The sequence below is a fragment of the Egretta garzetta genome, unplaced genomic scaffold (assembly GCF_000687185.1).
Source record: "Egretta garzetta isolate BGI_Z169 unplaced genomic scaffold, ASM68718v1 scaffold313, whole genome shotgun sequence".
In the NCBI taxonomy this organism is placed as follows: Eukaryota; Metazoa; Chordata; class Aves; order Pelecaniformes; family Ardeidae; genus Egretta; species Egretta garzetta.
Genome location: NW_009259063.1, coordinates 3048060 through 3067926, shown reverse-complemented (window position 1 = coordinate 3067926; position 19867 = coordinate 3048060). Strand labels below are relative to the sequence as shown.

General features: G+C 36.9%; 1 protein-coding gene across 1 annotated transcript in view; it reads left to right on the top strand.

Annotated features, from left to right (window-relative positions):
• Positions 1-216: 216 nt before the first annotated feature.
• TOPAZ1 (testis and ovary specific PAZ domain containing 1) overlaps positions 217-19867 on the top strand; it is a 39747-nt gene continuing 20096 nt past the window's right edge. The window contains exons 1-8 of the mRNA XM_035890714.1: positions 217-1369; positions 2895-5352; positions 10476-10543; positions 12900-13030; positions 14209-14270; positions 16594-16706; positions 18916-19001; positions 19728-19865. Coding sequence (XP_035746607.1) covers positions 217-1369; positions 2895-5352; positions 10476-10543; positions 12900-13030; positions 14209-14270; positions 16594-16706; positions 18916-19001; positions 19728-19865 — 4209 coding nt within the window. The remainder of the gene's footprint in view (positions 1370-2894; positions 5353-10475; positions 10544-12899; positions 13031-14208; positions 14271-16593; positions 16707-18915; positions 19002-19727; positions 19866-19867) is intronic.

The following is a 19867-nucleotide window of genomic DNA, read 5'->3' as shown; positions in this document are numbered from 1 at the left end:
GGTTGTGTGGGCTCGCTGATGGCCGTGGGCTTTCGCCAGGCAGTTTGGGTTTGCTTTCTGTCAGGCCGGGCTCCCCTCGGGTGACGCCTGAGGCAAGTTGTGCGGCTCTCCTGCTTGGGCATGTGCCCGCCTTGGTGCCGGGCTACCTGGGGTGCTGTTAAAGGTGCACTGGTGAGTGGATTTTGTTGATTTTGTTGCTGTCTCTAGGCTCCCGTGATGCCACAGTTAAGGTCAGGGAAAGTGGTGACTGCCAACGAGGTGAAGTCGGCTGACAGGATGGTCACCAGCCCAAGCGCTCTGGGTGCAGGGGTGGGACGTGAGCCAGGGAAAAAGCTGGTAGTCAAGCAGAGTCCTCACCTGGCACCAAAGAGAAAACTTGAGCAGGCCTTATCTTCCTGTCTGCAACCTGCCATGCTCTCCAGTGTTTCTTGTGAGCAGTTTGCTCCTCTTGTACCCATGGAGAAGGAGCAAGGTGAGAGTAGCCAGGGACTCCCAGGTGAAAAAAACCAAGAGATGGAGTGCAGGAGGGCTGCCAGAAGCAACGAGGGTGTAGCTCTGCAAATTTCAGACAGTGCTGTAGGTGAAGATTGGCAGGCAACAACCACAGCTGTAGCAGCATGCTGGGAAGAGACTCTAAGGAGAGGGACAGGGCAAAGTCAACAGCTATTTTTCTCAGGCACTACTTTGCAAAATAAATTCCCAGCAGGGGTTGAAAGGAAAGAACATTGTTCAGAAGGACTGAACCTCTCAGGTTTCCAGGAGAGTTCAGGAAGCTCAGGAAAAAAAGGCAAATATTCCTTTATGGAAATAAAATCACAAATCCCATCCTCAGAGGAGGAAATTGAGAGCACAGAGAGATACGGCATTTCCTGTTTGCCAGAACCAGATGTGCTGCAACCCAGAAAGGGCATGTGTAGTGCTGAAATGAAAAAGACTGACTCCATAACGATACTGAAGGATATGGGAACTCGGGAATCCTTGTCTGAACCAAAACCTCAGGAAGAGGTAGATATGCCAGAGAAGTTGGATGAGTGTTCTTTAATTGGATCAGGAAAGCCAGGGACACAGGACAAAGGAAAGAGATGCTTGAGCAAGAAAGACGGGACATCTCTGAGGAAATCAAAACTAGACGATCCAAGAGAGAGGGGTAGATCTGCCTTGCTAGAACTGCATACAGAGTGTTCAGAGTCCAAGAAAGGAGCTGTGAGTCTGAGGAAGAGGGACAGAAACGCACTGGTGTCACAGCAGCTACAGGGTCTAAGTGGCCAAGAACAACCAACAACCAGAGGAAAGATGCACAAGCATTGCATGAAAGAAGAGCAGCAGAGCTCAAACCCTCAGAAAGGAGCAGACAGCCTGGGGGGAAATGGTAAGTACTTGTGGCCCATTGTAGAAGTACAGGTGCAGAATTTGGGCTCCAAGGACAAGGGACAGGAACTGCAGTAAGACCCCATTAAAAAGTGAAAATACAGGAGATAATTTTTCTTTTGCAGATGTGGTGGGGGGGACAAAGTCATGGGGGCAGGAAGGAGCGGCCTGTACCCTGTCCCAAAGTGACTCTTCATGTGTGGCTGCTAACAGCTCAAGAAGCATAGAGATAAGAGCAAGGGTCTGCTTTACAGTGTTGTGAATACCAGTCTTAGAAAAAAATCAGCTTTTTAGGAAGAGGAAAGGCTTTTATTGAAGGAGAAAAGCAGTTCTTTAGCACAAAGGAGAGGAGACCAGATACCCTTTTGGGGGGTGGGGGAGGAAGGGGTATCGGCAGTGACAGGCCCAGAGTAAGAATTTTTTTTTTCCCCTCAAAAGCAGTCAGTTCATTTATGTGTAGGTCAGGCACAAGCAGGAAAGGAGGCAGTAGTTTCAGCAAAGCCAAAATAAAAGGTAGTCAATTTTTCATTTACCTGTGTATTTTTTTATTATTATTGAATATGTGTCATGCTGTCTTGTTTTAGTACTTGCCTTTAGAGGATGCTGGGTTTTGTTCTCAGAACTTACTACTTTTTAGTTATTCTCTGCAAAATCCTAAAAATGTAGAAACAAAGATTGTACTTTGGCTTTTTAAGAGAGTGTTGTATCAAACTGGAACAATTTTGAAAGAGGATTTTAGAAGTCTCACTTTTTTCAGGGCAATTGTCTAAAAGATACTGCTTTTTCTTTCAAAGTGGGTACATTCAAATGACAAATATTTGCTGTAGGTTACTATTAATAAATATTTTATCTAGAAACCATATTCTGAAAAACTGAGATATTAAAATTGTATTTTACGTTGAAAACTAAGATCTAAAAAAACCAACATTCTATAATTAGTTTTAGAGTCCGTTCTCCAGATGAAATTTTCAAATGTACAGTTTTTCACATAATTCATATTTGCTTTTAAATAAAAAGTAGTACTTTATAAAAATGCAAGTCCTGCAGTTTTACTGGATCTTCTTGAACAGTCTGATGCATTTGGTTGGACTATAGATCTCTCTCTCTCTGAAACAAATTACTATATTCTTATGAACAAGCATTCCCATTACAGAGAATCTGCTGTGTAAACAAAAGATTTTAAGGCCAAGTGTGCAAACAGCATCTGCATTTTCTTGCTAGACTTGCTCTAACTTGGTTTCCACCTGTTTTAAATATACAACTTCCAATGTCCCTATGACACCTTAAGGCTCTGTTCATTTTCGCATTTGTTTCTGAAGAGAAAGCATAATTTCTTACTCTAAGTCTGCTAATACTGTTCATTTAAAAAAAAAAATTTGAAAGACTGTACAGACATGTTGTAGCCTTATAGTGTCATGTTTTTAGTAGCCTTGAATGTTTTTTGTTCTCTTTATAAAATACTGCAATGGGGTAGTCTTTTTTCCTTAGTGTATTCTTTAATGACACTTTTTTGTTTTTTATATCAGCAAAGGAAGAATGGAAAGCAATTGAACAAGGCTACAGTACACAGGCTGTGAAGAAGCTTAAGACAAATCGAAACAGATCAGAAGATTCCAAGGAAAAGGAACCTCACTACTCTAAATCTTCTACTTTAGGTGGGACTCAAAGCAAGAGCTTTCTATGCCATTCTGTAACAAAAAAGTCTGGTGTGGACTATAAAAACAGGAAACCCAGAATTAATCAAATCAAGTGCTTGCAAAGTTTTAGTGTGACTACAGCTGAAAAAGTGAGAAATGTATCTGCAAAATCTGATGCTGAACATTGCGGAAATGTCTTAAACCATTGTAATGGCTTGCTCTGTGCAACAGAAAAGAATCCATTTGTGAGATTAGAGGCCTGTAGTTACATCAATACATTTGTGAAATCTTCAGCTATTGGAACTACCAGCAGTTACAAATTAAGTGGATTCTTCCATGTAGCCCAGGATAAAAGAAAGCATGTCTTTCCTGATGGTACTGTAGAACAGGGTGATATGAATTGTAGCACTAGCAGAAAGCAAAATGAGAGATCACCCATAAAAGGTGGTTTATTGTTTAATAAAGAAAAAACTCAAAACGGAAAAGGGTGTTTTTCATGTTGTCAGAGTGAAAACAGTAAGTGTTTAAGGGGAAAAAAGTGGAATATTGGTAGAAAGCCCAGAAAAAAGATGAAAGTCACTGAGAAATCAGCAGTGCGGAATATTTTCACAACGGCTAATGAATGCAGTGAGTGTGAGTTACAAACAGAAGCAGCAGTTGCCATGTCAAGCTCCTTTGCAGTCTTAGGACTAAATCATAAAGAAATTACTCTGTCAGCTTCATGTGATCATACATCAAATCTTCATGTAGGAAAAAATACTCATGAAGCACAAAATATATCAGTCTGGAGGAAGAATAGTCCCAAATTACTTGCATTTGAAGATGGCTTCAAGAACACATCTGAGCTCTCTGTAACAGCAAGAAGAGAAAATTCGAACAGTGTGGCACATTATTCTGCTGCCTCAGGTAGCCTGAAAGTGCCAGCTCAGGTCCACAATGATTCTAATTGTCACAAAAGCAAGACAAATGAAAAATTGAAGAAAGTTAATAAGAAATTGCAGCAATTCACCTGTCAAAGAACAGTACCTATGACTGGTAAAAATGTTTGGCCTCTTGAATCTTGTGCCAGGACTTCTGAATGGGTTAATAAAAATCATGGGTCCATCTCAGAAGGGAGAAGACTTTTAAGGGCTGCCTTTGAGGAATCCTCTGATAAAGGCAGTGTTAAAGCTGTAGGAAACAGTGCTATGACTGGGGATTTGAGACAGATGGATTTGCATACATCATCGGCAGAAGTTAACCAAGAATTTACACATAAAATAATGGATCCAAATACTGAATGTCTGACTTCACTTGAAACACCAGAATCCTCTTCCATAGATATTGATGAGACACTGAGAATGACCAATGAAAATGTGGAATCACCAGTTAATATGGATAGAAGCGTTGTGGCTTTTAGCCATGGTGCTGTGCAAGAAGTTAAAGCAACCTTGAATTTTACAACAAAACAAAAACATAAAAATAAAGGAGCTGTAACAAAAAGAAACCTGTCTGTGACAGTCCAGAATGGTACATCTACAGATAATACAAACAGAATAAATTTCAGCCATGAAGCATCAGTACCAAACCAGACGTTTTCTGATTTAAAGCTAATGACAGTAGTAAACACTGGAAACATGACAAAATTCAAAATTCCTTTATGCAGAAACAAACCTAAATCCAGGAAGTTGGAATCTGTACATTCGTTTGAAAGAAAAACCTGTAGTCCACTAGAGCTTCTTGACAGCACCAGTGTTTCAAGAAGGCAGAAAATGGGTGAAGAAACTTTTTTGGTAAATTCCAAGCAGCAGCCTCTTCCTGTCATGAGTGATACTGTGTCTACAGATTCCGTGAGGACAAAAGCGGAGGAGATCAACAGTAAGGACTTTCATCATGATGGCTCTGAAAACCTTTCAAATGAGATGTCTGCGCTCCCTGAGCATTTTTCTTCATATCCACGTTCTTTTCTTGATGGTCGACTAGAGTCATCTGTGCCTGATTTCCATGGTACTGAATGTGTACTAAAATCTGATTTTCCTGATCATTCTTGGAGTGCAGCTGACCACCCTGTTGTGTTACAAATAAATGATGATAGCAAATCAAGAGGGAATATTTCACAACACAAAAGTCCAAATTTTCCAGATACTCTTGCAGCTTACGAAGAAGATGTTCTTGTCATTGATGTGATTCAGGATGACCCTGACCTTTTTGGAACCAATAATGAAGAGGAGCTTGCACTTGCAGACTGTGAAAATTGTCCTGTGAAGGCATCCTATACTAGCATCTGCATTAAAGACAAAAAGCAGGATATTAAGCCTGAGTGTCCTGTTATCTCAGAAAATAGAGATTCGGTAGATGATAATTTTAGGTATGCATATCATTCTTCTTATTACAATAATCCTAAGTACTTTGTTGTCATATCAGTATACTTCAGTTGTAGTGATCAGGCTTCCTTACTGAATTCCTCTAATTTCTGGGTTGATTTTAAGTGTCAAAATTTGACTGAGGTATGGCAGTATTCTGAATGCAAAGAAATTAATTTATTCTTCATAAGAACTAGGATAAACCATGAATCAAAGAAAAATGTCCTAAAGAATTGGTTTAGACCAAGTGAAATGAAATAGGAAAGTATAAGCAAGGCTAATTAAGAGTAATATACTTAACTTAATATTTTTAAATATCTGACTTGATTTGAGATAGCAGATATCCCTTTGAGGGTAGTTTTTAGTTGTCAAGTAGCTTAATACTTAGCAATTTTTTTTACTTTCTAGGTGTAGCTTATTCTTTTGCTGGATCTGTATGAGTAAATGGTTGTCTCTACAGTAATATTCCATTCTGCCATTCTCCTTCCCTGCTTTTCTCCTGTCCCCAGACACGTGAATAGTTTTCAAATCTGTAATTTGGCTAACATGTTACAGATGTTTATGATCCCGCATCTTCATTCAGCAAGTTCCTGGTGTAAATTATTAGGCATTAATGCTTTTCTGGGTTTTGAGATTATAATAAAAGTCACTGAAGGGGGAAGAGACGTTTAAAGTAGAAACAAACTTTTGTAAAAGAGGTAGTAGTCCTTCATGGTATAGATGAACTGTTTAGTCTGCTTTTTCTCTAAGCTTTGTTACTTGCACTTGATAAATGAGTTTTAAGATTAAATTTTTCATATTACAAAGAAAAAGCTTAGATAGAAATAGTACAAGATTTTCCTCTGAAGATTAAGGGTTTTTTTATTGGGAGGGGTGTTTTAATTTTCTTCCTTTGCTCTTTCTGGGTGGCTTTATGCTATCCTTGTTTTAAATAATGTTTTAATTATTTTCAGCATTGTACCATCTTATAATTGCATTTTTTTTTTGCTCTTTGCTCTCCTTATGCTTTTCACTTCATTAAACCCATGTGCAAAAGAGCAAAAGAAGATTCTTTGAAGATCTGAACAGGTTCTCAGATAGAAAATAAAACTTTCAGATGTTAATAGAATAAAACTGCCAGAACGAGCCTCTGAAAAACAGGGCAAGTCTTCAGTAGGAGCATCCAACTTCTTAAGAAGCAACTAGGCTGTTTCATAATAAATTTATTAGAACAGCTATTAATTTTGTTTACAGTGTATATTGTATCTTATATGTACTGTATAATGGAATGACTATTCACTGTATATTACCTCAGGGTAATAATGGCTGTTCAGAGATGGTTTGCAACTGACTGTCCAGACACCTGTTGCATGGAATGGAAGACCAGAACTTCTGAGCCCTTTACACTCATATATTGGCTATGATAGTAAAGTTTGCTATTTATATAAATACTAACTGCAAATTTTATTGGATCTTGCAAGTACTTTATAGGGAGGACAAATATTCCCTTTAATTACTAATGACATTGAGTTAGAGTAACATTATAGCAGCCATTAGATAGATGAAAACTGAACTTGTTTGAAGTCATATTTCAGCTTTCTTCCTGGCATCTGCTGAATTTGCTTGCCATCAGCCAAGGAAAATAAAAATGAATGGTTCTTATTTCTTAGAATTTCCCCTTAATTTGCTAAAGAAGCAAGCAAAATTGTCTATTTTTGCTTTCACCTTCCATAATTTGACGCAAAGGTCGTTAGCTGGTGACTAATAGTGGCAAGAGTCAGGAACATATTAATGAACTGAATGTGAGAATATTAAAATAAGGCAATAGATCTTACACAGTTTTATGAATTAGCTTCTGATATCACCAGATCATATCAGATAATGTCCAGTTCATATTGTTGTTTTTTGTTTTGTTAGTATTTACCAGGTACAGCTGGGACTTCAACTTTTTTTGGCCAACCAAAAAGAGTGATTATGCTGGTACAGTTACGCTAACATGGTGCTACATATTTTTAAATAAAATATTGTTTCTGTTAATGTCCTTTTCTGTTTGTTTGTTTTAGAGACATTCCAGAGTATTGTCTGTGTTTTCTTGTTTGGCTTCTTATTTTATGCATACTCAGTTTTGCTTTGTTGCACTATTAGTTTGTAATGCCGCTTCAATCTGTCCTCATAGAACAGCGAGTCAGAACTATACTATTGTAAACCATCTCTAACTTGTATAAATATTAGTTTATATGCATGTTTTGTTTAACATTTGGTTAATGCTAGCCATTACACTCTAGATGAATGTAATCTAGGTGATTTTAGGTAGAAGAGCAATGCAAGCACTTAATGGCTGCACATGGTGGTTGTTGCAGAATGTTTTCTTTAACTGTATCAATAAATAGCTTTTGTTATGATTTCCCTTCAGCTTAATAAGAGCAGGCGGATGATGACAGAAAGAATCTGGATCTTTGCTAAAACTGTTTTAGTGCATGTATGCATGGGGATGGACGTCAGTACATTACTTCTTGTGTACTGATGTTTTAGTCTGGCATTGGTACAGAGCAATAAGAGCTGTATTTCTGCTAGCAGCAAGTTATTCTGAAAGTATAGCTGGGTTGTTAAAAAGCTTTTTAAAATGTATTGAGTGTTACTTATTAATTTAATAGCATTTAGATTGTGATTGTAAAGGAAATGATTGGTGCCTTCATTTTTTATGTTCTTCCAGCTACAAAAATCATGAGATCTAACAGCTTGTCAAAACGACAGTTGCTATAATGAAATAATACTTTTAATTCAAGTTCCATTGTGAAACCAAAGCACTGAAACTGTGTGAAGGATGTACCAGGTTGATTCAGTAACTGACAAGTGTTCAGTGGGAACTATTAGCCACTGTGGATGTGTAACTATTAGCGTGGATCCATTTTATTTGAGCTTTGAATGTAAACACCAACGTATTTAGCAGACGAAACTTCTAATCTTTGACTGTTCATGGCCTTAAAAGCCAGAGGGGTACTTTTGGTTACGAAAATGTAAGGATAATAGTTTTTGGCTTCCAAATTTCAGATAATGAGAGCACGTGTCCTTCAAAACCAGAACATACTGGTCACAACAGTGATTGAGGTCCAAAATAAAGCTTGGGCATTTTTTAGTTGGTTTTGGGGCTTATTTTGTTGTTGTTGTTTTGGTTTTTAGCAAACTAACAAAGAACCCAACATCCAAAGAGGCGCCTTAACATTACTACTCATCTCTGACTTAAGTTTCCTAACTACTGTAATTGTGCTTGTACATGTGCCCAGAACTGAAATTTCTGAACAAGCAGGTTTAAGTAGGATAAGCAGGTCCTGTCTCTTAATCCAGGAAGATTCAGAAAAGGCTCTGTGTGTGTATGTCCTGAATGGTTTTAGTTAGCGTGCTCACCTTTGAGATAAGTAGGACTGGTTACTCCTCTGGTGGTTGCATTTTAAGAAGATAAGAGTGAGTGCTGGTCACTTCCAGGTGTTAGTTGCCAGTCATCAGGGAGGGATTCTGGACCTGCAGCCTGAACAGGGCAGTGAAACTCAATTTTCACATATACTTTCATTTGCTGTTGTCTGTTGCCTACCCCTAAGTGACTCCCAACAGTGCAGGGTTCTGAATCAATCATCCTAGGTATTTCTTTCCTCTCTTGTAGGGAATCTAGACACATAACTCTTTAAGTGGCATGCAGCATGTCTTTTCATCCCATCAGAACTAGTAGGTTCAGTGGATACCTTTGAAAGCACATACATCAGCAGCCATTCTTGCTCTTAGGAGACTTCTTCATTTTACTGTTTTCCTTTTGAATAAAAAGCTTAAACTCAAATCCATTTTTCCTGTGCAAAATAGCAAACTGAACACTATGGTTTGTGTAACTTGTGCTGTAATGAGATATTTGTTTAAACTTAATCAGCAGCAGCATGCAAGACTATCCCACATCCTGACATGGTCTAGTCTGTCTCTATTTCTAGATCTCTTAAAATGTGTTGACTACTTCTGGTTCTCTCAGCACTCCTAGATTTGTTAGGATGGTGAGCAAATGCCAAGTACTGTAATAAACGTAGTGTTCTGGATGTGTTTTAAGGCACCTTCTTTAAAAGAACTTATAAAGTCCTTCTGTAACTATTTCACATTACACAATTAATAGAATTTGGTAAAAATTTAGAAGTGGCTTTTGACCTGAACATAAAGATTTCAGTATCTTGATGCTGTTAAGTATTTTCAGTTTTAAGCAATGTTTATGAAGATGACTGCTTTCTGGAACTGTCTGCACTGCAATTTTACAAAAAAGAAAGTCAATTGTTGTAGGCAAAATCAAACTTTGCATTTCACATAAAATGTGAGGAAGAGAGGAAATAAGCCTACAGAGAGTCTGTCTCTAATAAAAGTCCCTCTCATCTTTGCAAACTTGCTGTAACGTATTAAACTCTGCTTCTTAATGCATCTCGTGTACATACATAGATATCTGCGCCTGAATGTTTCTATAGTTTGAAGTTAGGCGTGCTGCGGAAGTTTTTTATTTCCACTAAGTTGTTGCAAATTTTCTAGGCAGCTTGCTGTCATTATACTTTGTTTCACTCACCAGATGTGAGCTTCTAAAATCTGTGATGATTATGTTGTTTTATATGTTCTATATAGAATATTTTTATATGTATTTTTTACCTTCTGAGCTTTTCTAAGGAAAAATACTTTTTTTTTCCCCAACTTATCTTTAAAATAGGTGAAGTAAGTATTTTTCTATGAACAAATTTTTTTGTTACTCTCGTTGAGATTCATTGTTATGCAAATTGTTTTGAATATAAAATTACTATAAATCACATTTTGTAGAAAGTGATGAATTGGCTCATTAGCACAATATTTCCATAATTTGCTATACAGAGAATATTTCCCTTCTTGGTATTTTAGGCAAAGGTGAAGTGAGATAATGAGCTTTTACTGACAAATTTTGGGATTTGAAATGTCTTGGTTTTACTTAATGTGTTTAGGTGTATACCTGTAGGGATGGACATCAGAAAGGCATGTTGTACATAAGGATTCTGTCCATAAATAAAAGTATTACTGAGAACTTGTAATTTTACATAACTGTTAGATTAGTTCTGCTTTTGTGCAAGACAGAAATCTTAAATACACTTTTTGTTCAAAACAGACACATTGCTGTACAAGAATCTGGAATGTCAAATGATGCTGAAAATTCCTGTGGTTGGGTGCTAAAAGGTAAGAGTCTTTGGAGATTTTTGAATGCATAATCAAGAGAAGAAAGTAAATGCAGAGACATTCAGTGGCAAAACCTAGGCTTTCTACTTTCCACATAAAATGAGAACTTGTCAGTTCAGTAGTATCTTTTTATTGTAACGGTGCCTTGTTTCCTAATGCATATTGGATGTCTTTTGAAATGGTACAAACCTGAGTCTTACAGGGAACATCTGCTTCTCTGTAGTACTTGTCTGTTGGCAGTACTGGGGGTTTTTGTTTGGTTTTGGTTGTGGGGTTTTTGACATCTCTCTGATACTTTAGGCAAGGAATTCTGTTAGTTGATGAGATGGTAGTAAGATGCTGAGTACTGTGATACTGCTTTGGAGCCTGACTGATAATCTCGCTTGATTGTTCTCTAGTGCTCATGAGGAGACAGAATTTTATAATAGGTTTTTTTTCCAGATTGTACTTTTGCTTTTTGCGGGTGCTGTGACCGTTTCTCTGACAAACTGTTTTTTAAGGATGCTTATTTTTAGGGAAGGACACTTCTGACTTAATGGTTTTTTCTTCCTATTTTAAGCAGAACAATCCAACTAGGCAGCATCTGGATGTGATTTGTTTTGCTTTCTACAGCTTGCATACAGACCTACCATGCAAGGTATGTCTGATGTGGAAGTTTCTCTTAGGTTGAAGGAACAGGATTTTGACTTTGAACAGAAGCCCATTACTGACACACCAGAGAACCCAAGAGTGCTGAGACTGCTTTTGAAGGTTCTCAGTGTTTCCCTTTCTGGTGTCAGTTTGTCAGCTTGCTGTTAATCTGGCACTCTGCCATTATGTATTGATTTTGCTGCAGTCTTGAAAAGTGTCTGTGACAGTACCTCTCGTGCTGTTTTTTTCTTATTAATGTGTTTACGTTCATGTAGAAAGAGTGAGTGGTTTGGGCAGATGTAGCCTCCTGGAGAAAAAGGAATGAATGGTGACTGTTTGGGGGAGAGAAAGTTCCAGGCTTCAGTGATTAGAAGGCAAACTAAGGTAATGAGGGTTTAAGAGCTCAGACACCAAAAAATAGACATAAGTTCCCTGAGGAGGAGTAGGGAGGAAGTACGCAGGCCTCGTGATGTAAAGAGCTAGAGGGGCCTGTGCCATGGCATCTGCAGTACCGAGGTGATTGGAACCAAACCTGGGAGCAAGTCCTGTACTATTTAGTAACTTCTGCATTCTCTTAGACATTGTTTTGCTTCATGTTCTAACAAAGTCTTTGGGTCTTTTTGTGGTGCTTAAAATAAAGAAAAAGGTTTAAGTAGGTCCTTCTTCCCAGATCTGAGAAACTTAGGATCACATCATGCTCTCAGGTTAATATGCACATGGCAACTTACGTTTGATGTATGACTTTTTAAAAAGACCTGTACAGAAGAAAAGAAAGGTGCCTGGTTTTGGTAATTACTGGCAATTTATGCATTTATTTAGAGATATGTATTACTGCTTTGGTGTCTTGTCTTATGTAGTACGGTCATGGCTGCTTGTCTCAGTGGCTTCACAGTCTAAGGGCAACAAATACTACAGTTAAGGTATTCAGGATGACATCAATCCTCTTCATCTTTCAAGTGGAAATCTTACATATATTGTCTTCAAGCAGATGTGTCTTGTATTGATGATCATACAGAGACCAGTGACTATAAGATAAAAGCCTTTCCAATAATAATCTGATTTTTTCTTCCTGTATCTGGACAACACAGTGCAGTTGAAATTCATTCATGTGATCCAATGAAACAGTGAATTTCTTTTCTGTGCAGAGCTCTTCTATTGTGCATAAACAGCTGCTTCAGAAAGCTGTAGTCAGGTGTTCTGTTCATTTCCTGTGGCATCTGCAAAAGGTGCTGAAATTTCCTGACACCGAATTCTTATTGAGTTTACTGTATTACAGGAATTTGGAGTTTCTTAGAGCTATCTATATTTAGTTCAGGGTTGCATCGTGTCATTACGATTAACTTATCCCCTTCTCCAGCAAAGACTAAGTCTTTATTTGCTTAGCAAATTACCATGCATATCTTTGGCTGTATTTTAATAACAAAGCTTAACTGAATTTATTTCTAAAATATTGAATTCAATATTATATAAATAAACCTGTTGTACTAGGGACTATTACAGAACATACAGCTTGGATAGAATTTTAATTGCAGATTCAATTTAATAGTTATTTGAAATGGTTTGTGCTTGAAAGGTGAAATAAACGTACATACAAGTTTCACATTTAGGAAGTCCTAGGAGTTCTTAAACATCATTAGTATTAAGGCTTTGTAATATTTAGGAAATAAAAGCTTTGTTGTCTTGTAGCATAGGAAGCACATAAAGTAATATGTTTATATGTTTTCAGCTAAAGATATTAAAACACACAACTCCTCCAGAGGAAGCAGTCCTTTGGGAGGTGTTACTGAGGACTTTCTTGAAGATGGGCAACTGAGAGAACTAGATGAACTTTTAAAGAGTTTTGACAAGGCTGAAAAGGTACTGATAAATCATGCTTTCTGTCATTAAATAGTTTAAGAAATTATAGTCCATGTAATTGGATAATTGTAATTACTAATGCTGTTTTATCAATAAAACTTTTAATTTCCTGTAATAAAAAGATTAGCATTTCATAACTTACTGTGCTATTGACGATGTAAGTTTTGCTTGACAGAACTTGTTTTCTTTACCTTGTCACTAATAAATCAAATTTAAAACAAAACAAGGTATTTATATCATTACAGTAATTCGGTATTACCAATTGTATGAAAATTACTGTTCCAGTGAACACCTAAGAGTACTACTGTGCATATGTGACATTTTTACATAACATGCCTAGTTTTCTAAGTTGGTGTTAAATGCTTCCCACCACACTGTCTCAGAAGGATAGGGTGGTGCCGGAAATCTGGGTAGCTGCACAGCTGTGATGCATCCAAGAAGGATCATTCTGTGTCTCATTAGGTGGGCAGAAGGACCATTACATTAACATATGGACTTTGTAGCACTTCAGAGGGAATGTGAAGCCATTTTCATGCTCACTGACTTTATCTGACCTTTCTACTTTCTCTGTCCTCCTTCCTCTAGATAATAAGTCTAGGTCTTTTAAGACCTGCTGAAGTTTACTTCTTTGATAATGGTTTGAAATTTACATCTCACTGCCACTCAGACATAGCTGCTGATAGCATTTACTGTTTTCCACTACTTCAAGAGTGGATAGTTTTTTTCCTCCATACCTTAGGGGATTTTTTACCTATACACCACAGTGCACAGCTGAGTAAAAGCCTTGGATATTTCCCCAATACAGCTTTAATTTTCATTAAACTTGATGGAATGTCTTTTGTGGGTTTCTACACATCTGTCAGGCACAGTTAAAATTGGGCAGTGGGCCTAAACATTGCTGGTATTATCAGTGGGAGCAAAGAGAAGTGAAGACAGTCATGTCACCTTTTTTCCAATTAAAAATCACTATTTTAAAGATCACAAAGTACAATTGCGGTGTGTCCATTTAAAAAGATGGTGTAAGAGTAACCCTGCTGTCCAAATTACAGTCTTTATAGTCAAGACTATATTATCACACCTTCCAATGATCACTAACAGTTTCAAGTCTGTAGCGTAAAGCGTAACAGGCTTAGTAGTGCTTTTCTGTATCTGAAAGTGCATTTTAAATATCTTCACAGTTCAGGTTTGCAGATGGAGTGCCAAATCTTAAACAAGAAAAAAAGGGTGAAGCTGAAAAAAGGTACGTATACTGTGTCCTTCATGTAACCTGTGATGTTCCCCAGTTACGGTACAAATGAAATGTAATGTTTTTACCAAAACACTATCAGCATTCTAATTTCATTTTTTCTATGTTATTGTGACTATGTGATGAAGAAAATAAATAAGTGAAATAATACAATATCACTGCGCAAAGCACAAGACAAGTATAGTCATAACCTGACAGGACAATAGAGATTATTTTGTCCTCTGGCTGGTGACAAAATATATCCACTCTATGTCAGTGTCTCACCTTGGCATCTCAATGTGAGTATAGCACAGATATGTTTCCAGCCACAATAGCACTTACAAGAACTTAAAAAAAAAAAATCAATGAAACCTTCAGGTTTCTTTTCTGCCTCTTGGAACTTTCTAAACTGATGAAAGAATTGAAAGATCTTATTCAAATTCAGGCTGACAGATATTGAACAGCAGTAGAAAAAGGCGTTTAAAAACATGGCATGTGGAGTTAAGCACATGCTTTACTGTTCTGCTAGCTTCAAGCTGTGCTTACAGTGTTTATTGTACATACGACTTAAAGTGTCAGACTAAGAAACTTCCACTCAACATCAGCCCAAAAATGAAGCAGAAAAAGTATACTTCGTAGAAAAAGTATACTTAACTGATGGAATACTTAAGTAATTAGAATAGAAATAACAGATATTTCAGAGTCATATTCACAATAGTAAAGAAAAAACCTCAGCTGACACAGAGGAGGGTATTGCTTTTTTCCCCACACCAATCACATTTCTGTGACATACCTGAAGCCCATTAAATGGAGAATATTGCACCTTTTCATTAATCCACTAGAGAGCTCCAAGCACTTCCTCCTGGTAAAATACCCATTTAAATTTACCTTAGTAGCATAGTTGTTTATGCTATAGAATAAGTAAATTATGCTGGATAAAATATGTTTGTGCAATTGATACTGCATTACTTCACTTTCTTAGTTGAAATGCAGTACTCTCTGTGATTAGAGAAGAGGCATTTATTCCTTCATCTGGAGTCAAACTATTTTCTCTAGTTGTACTAAAAAATGTTACCACTGCGAAGTTTCATCTAGAAGAAAACAGCAATTTCTTTAGCTTTCTAGTGATGCTGTTACTTAAAAAAAGAAACTGATTGTAGAGCTATATAATTTACAGTTTCTGGCAAAATTGGGCATAGCTTCATGTCTAGATTAAAAAGAGAGCTGAGATTGTTACCGCGAAGGTAAGCTGCTATGAAAATCCTGTTGTGTCAGATCTGAGGCTGGCATCACAAGGAAGCATTAAAAAAAATTTACACGGTAACTTGAAACTTCTGAGTAACTAGATCCACAGTTTTTTCCTCTGGAGACCAATACCATACATTGGCTAGAACAAAAATAAAGATTGATATTGAAGAATTTGCGTTTACTAGATAAAAATTATTTTTCTCTGCTGTAGCTTTTTTTATTTCAAACTGTATTAAAAACAGCCTGCAATTTAGGAAAGATTTGAATTATCCTGGCTATGAGCAGTCTTAAGTAGCTAGAGTGTGCCCCTCATAGGGAAAGGCAAGTCTGTTTCTGTCTCTGAACAGCAAGCAGGCTGAAATGTCCTTTGTACTGAACCTAGGTTCTTAATTGAAGGGGGAGGGAAGGAAGATCTCATGAAAGAGGCTTATTTTTTTTTCTGTGGCTTTATTTACAAATAAGAAAGAGATCATTAAGTATTTTGCTAGCAATATTTGTAGCTTATTTGGGAAAATATGACATTTTAGTAGTTTAATTATCTGGAATGCACGTATTTGGAAATAGTTGAAGGCAGAACAGTCCTTAATTGGAGTTCTGTTTGAAATCACCTGAATCTTCTGCTGAGTAGTCAGTTATTAGGAAAGAACAGTTGGCTCTTCAAATACAATTTCAAAAGCTTTGTGGATTACTTCTTTGGCAGATATTACGTACCAGACTACTGAAAAGTAGATGCTTCTTCAGAGGTGAAAGAAATCATCTCAGTCTTCCTGTCGGCATAGTGAAAAAAAATAAAGTGGTTCACGGGTACCTTTTCTACTTATTTATCGGATTTCATATCATTACACTTCAGGACAGAATAATCTCAGCTAAAATCATAATCAGATTGGACCAGGCAATGAGAGTAATGAAAGTAAAGTTGTTGGGACTACTAGCTATTTAAATTTACAGCAAGTTTTTAAGTGTTGTCTAAATTGTTGAAGAAATTCTCAGCTTTTATGCACTTAATCCCCCTTTTTAGGTGTTTAGTATATGGAAGAAGCACCTGATTAATTTGGTTAAACAAATTTTTGTTAATTTTAATACTCAACAGTGACTGTAAATACGAAGATTTTGCCAACTGTGAATTGCTATCAGGATTGCCATTGCATGCCCCGAAAGTAAATGTCCTCAGCGAAGCTACGGTGGTGAAACCCCAGACAAATGGTATCATATGCTATATTGGTGAACTCTCTGGAATTTATTTTTACATATGTTTTATATATGTCTAAAATCTTACAGAATTTCTTCAATTCCTAAAGGCATTGGCTGGAATTTGTTTTAGTTCAGGTACACAGAAGCAAAAATGCAAGCTTAGTGAGGTTGTTTGGGTGGGGTTGGGTTTTTTAGCAGAATCCTATTTAGTAGGGTTAAATAGGAATCATTCTGTCATGGTATTTACGGTTCTCAGTCCTTTAATGGTACAGCAATGCCTGCATTAGTATTTTGGTACATTGTGTTTGAGCCATGTGATTGGCAAGTAACTTGTTTTTCTTTATTTGTGGTAAGAGAACATGACTGCAGATTTTCTTGGTTGGTTGTTACCTGTCGGCAAAACTTGGCTAAGGGATTTGCCCACCTTGCCGAAGGTCATAACTTTGTTGTTTATGCCAACTGAAATGTTTGAGGCATTCATTAGACTGGATCAAGGAAGTGATCTAGATTTAATAAGCAGCACTTCATTTTGACCTTGTATATTTCACACCTGGATAGGTACCTCTTAAGTGTCTCTGCCACCAGAGAAATTGTAATGGAACTGTAACCAAAGTTCCCTTCTCTTTTTCTTTGCACATAACAACTCTGACATTTAGCCTTACATAAATGCATATTTTTATTTAGCATACAGGATAGAGAAAACCAGAAATTGATTACTTATGGGTAGATATTGCATTCTGTTTCTTTGCCACAGCTGTTTTGGGAATTAATATTTTTAGAATTATTGGTTAATATGGATGTTTATAAACATGGATTTCGGTGGCAGACGTTCTTGCTTAGTTTCAAATTACACTGCCAGTCTGAGCTTATAGAACAATTTTATCATCATGTCATTTAACAATATTTTCAGGAAGTGCAAGCTGTAAAAAGCAACTGTGAAATATGCCTCTAGACTACAGTAGTTTGAAATTGCTCATGTCTTTGGCCTTAAAAGTGCATACACCTTCGAAAGAGTTCTTCCAAATCTTCCTTCTTAAAATCATTTGAAATGGTTGCCAAAGCAAGAGTTTCTGTGCTAGGAGAGGCCAAAACAACCTTTTTTTCCCCAGAACTGTGGAGGCAGGATTGGCTATTTAACCTTAGTGCCTGCTGCCCTACAGATCTGATGTACAATCAGCAGGGAGAGTACAAACTGTTGAAAGCACCTGGTCAGAAACTCTTATGCTGTGGGGACAGCAAGAATCTGGAGGAGAGACTTCTGAGCTCAAGTTCCCAATGGCATTTTTCTGCAGTTAGTCACTGACCATTTTCTCAGTCTTTTTCCTGTCACTAAATTTATCCAGTCCTGAATTTACCAAATTGCCCACCGTCACTGCAAAAAATTATGCAGCTGTGACAGTACGTAACATTTAGGCATTTATTTGTTCTGCGTTGTATTTCTCCTTCCTATCCTGTGATAGTCCTATCTGTTTAGAAAGACAGGCAGATTAAGAACCATGTACCTAATGCAAGTCTCAGTAGAAAATGCATCACTATTGGATGCTCTTTAGTACCTATAGTTTGTCAGAAAGAGCTAAGCATCCTGCCTTTTGAATGCCCATTTCCTTCAAGGGGCCAGATGGAAACCCTAGAAAGGAAGGCATTCAAAAGCTTTTATTTCTCTAGATATGGAGTTGAAAATTTGAACTTCTATCTCTCATTAACATTATTCATTTTCCAGAGAAAGAAATCTATTATCAGTAATAATTAAGTTCTAAAACCAGGTTTCATGGTAACTTACATTGGACTTAAGCTTGATATTGCACTGCTTAAAACATACAGTATGAAAGGTTTTATTTCAATTCTGGAAAAATAGTTTAAATTTATGGCTAGTGATGTGGGAATGCAAAGATTACTGAGGGGGGGTATTTTCCTTTTGAAATTAAAAATTCTGGATATTTTTATTCCATTTCTTATCTATACAAGTTAGAAACCTTGGATAAAGTGAAGTTTTTAATTTAAATGTGCTTACTCTTGAAGTTTGCGTTAAGTCTCAGTTTTAGGATAATTAAGAAAACTAACTTAAATTACTGGCTTTAGATTGTATTAATCGAATTTTCATTAATCATTGTTGTGGCTTGAAGGAACTATAAATATAAAGGAAAATAAGATAAATGAGAGTGGTTTCAGTATGATTCATTTTATTACATGATCCATTTATTGCCCTCATCCTAATTTTTAGATTGCAGATTTTCAGGAAAAAATCCTTTACTGCCATTGCAACATTATGGAGATTTTGAACCATGGAAGATGGAAAAAAATGCAATTGTGAGTTCTTAAAGCCTTAACGGTTTCTGATCCTTTGGCACTAATTTTGTTACGGATATTCAGACAATTCTCCATATATCTAGTCAGAAATTATGAATCTATCTATGTTTATGTTTCTGCTCCTCTAAAGATGTTGTCACTGAGTAAATACAATTTCTGAGAACAAAATCAATGATGAGGGGACAGCTATTCACAGTGGAGCTTTGTTAATTTCTATTTCCAGCTTAAGCAAAATCAAGTAATGCTTTTTGCCATATTGTTTTTGTAGAACTGAAAAACAGACAAGGTTTCGTATGTTTTAAGACAGATTGCATTATCCGTTACGCTGGGCACTGAAAAAGGGTAAAGAAAATTGATGTCCCAGAATTCTCAGGCTGTTACCCAGAGCCATGCAGAAGTTTGGCACCTTTCTTCCTCCTCTCTATTCATTGTCCATCTCATTTAGCAGTTCTTGTGTTCTTTCTGTCTATGGTCTTCAAGGCAGATTTTTGTTGTGTTAGATACTAACATGACATGACAAGGGATTGATCTTGGTTTGCTTTGAAATGCTGCAAATACAGGGGAGAGATGAGGGTTGTTTCAAGGGTTAATTGTAGATCACATAGTTTTTGATTTTGTTTATAATTTTTAGGTATTTTGAAATTCTCAAAAAAATGAGCATGTTTGCTTTCAAAAAATATTATCTGTTGAGTTTATTCTGCTTGTTTTAATTTTACTTTATTTTAGGCTTCTCATTCAGTCCAGCGGATACTCGAGATGATTGAATTGCCCCGTAAATATTGCAGATTTTATTTCATGACTTTGCGTGGGTGTGAAAGAGCAAAATGTTGGTTTGGGCATGTTCCTGAACAAGGGGATGAAAAGGT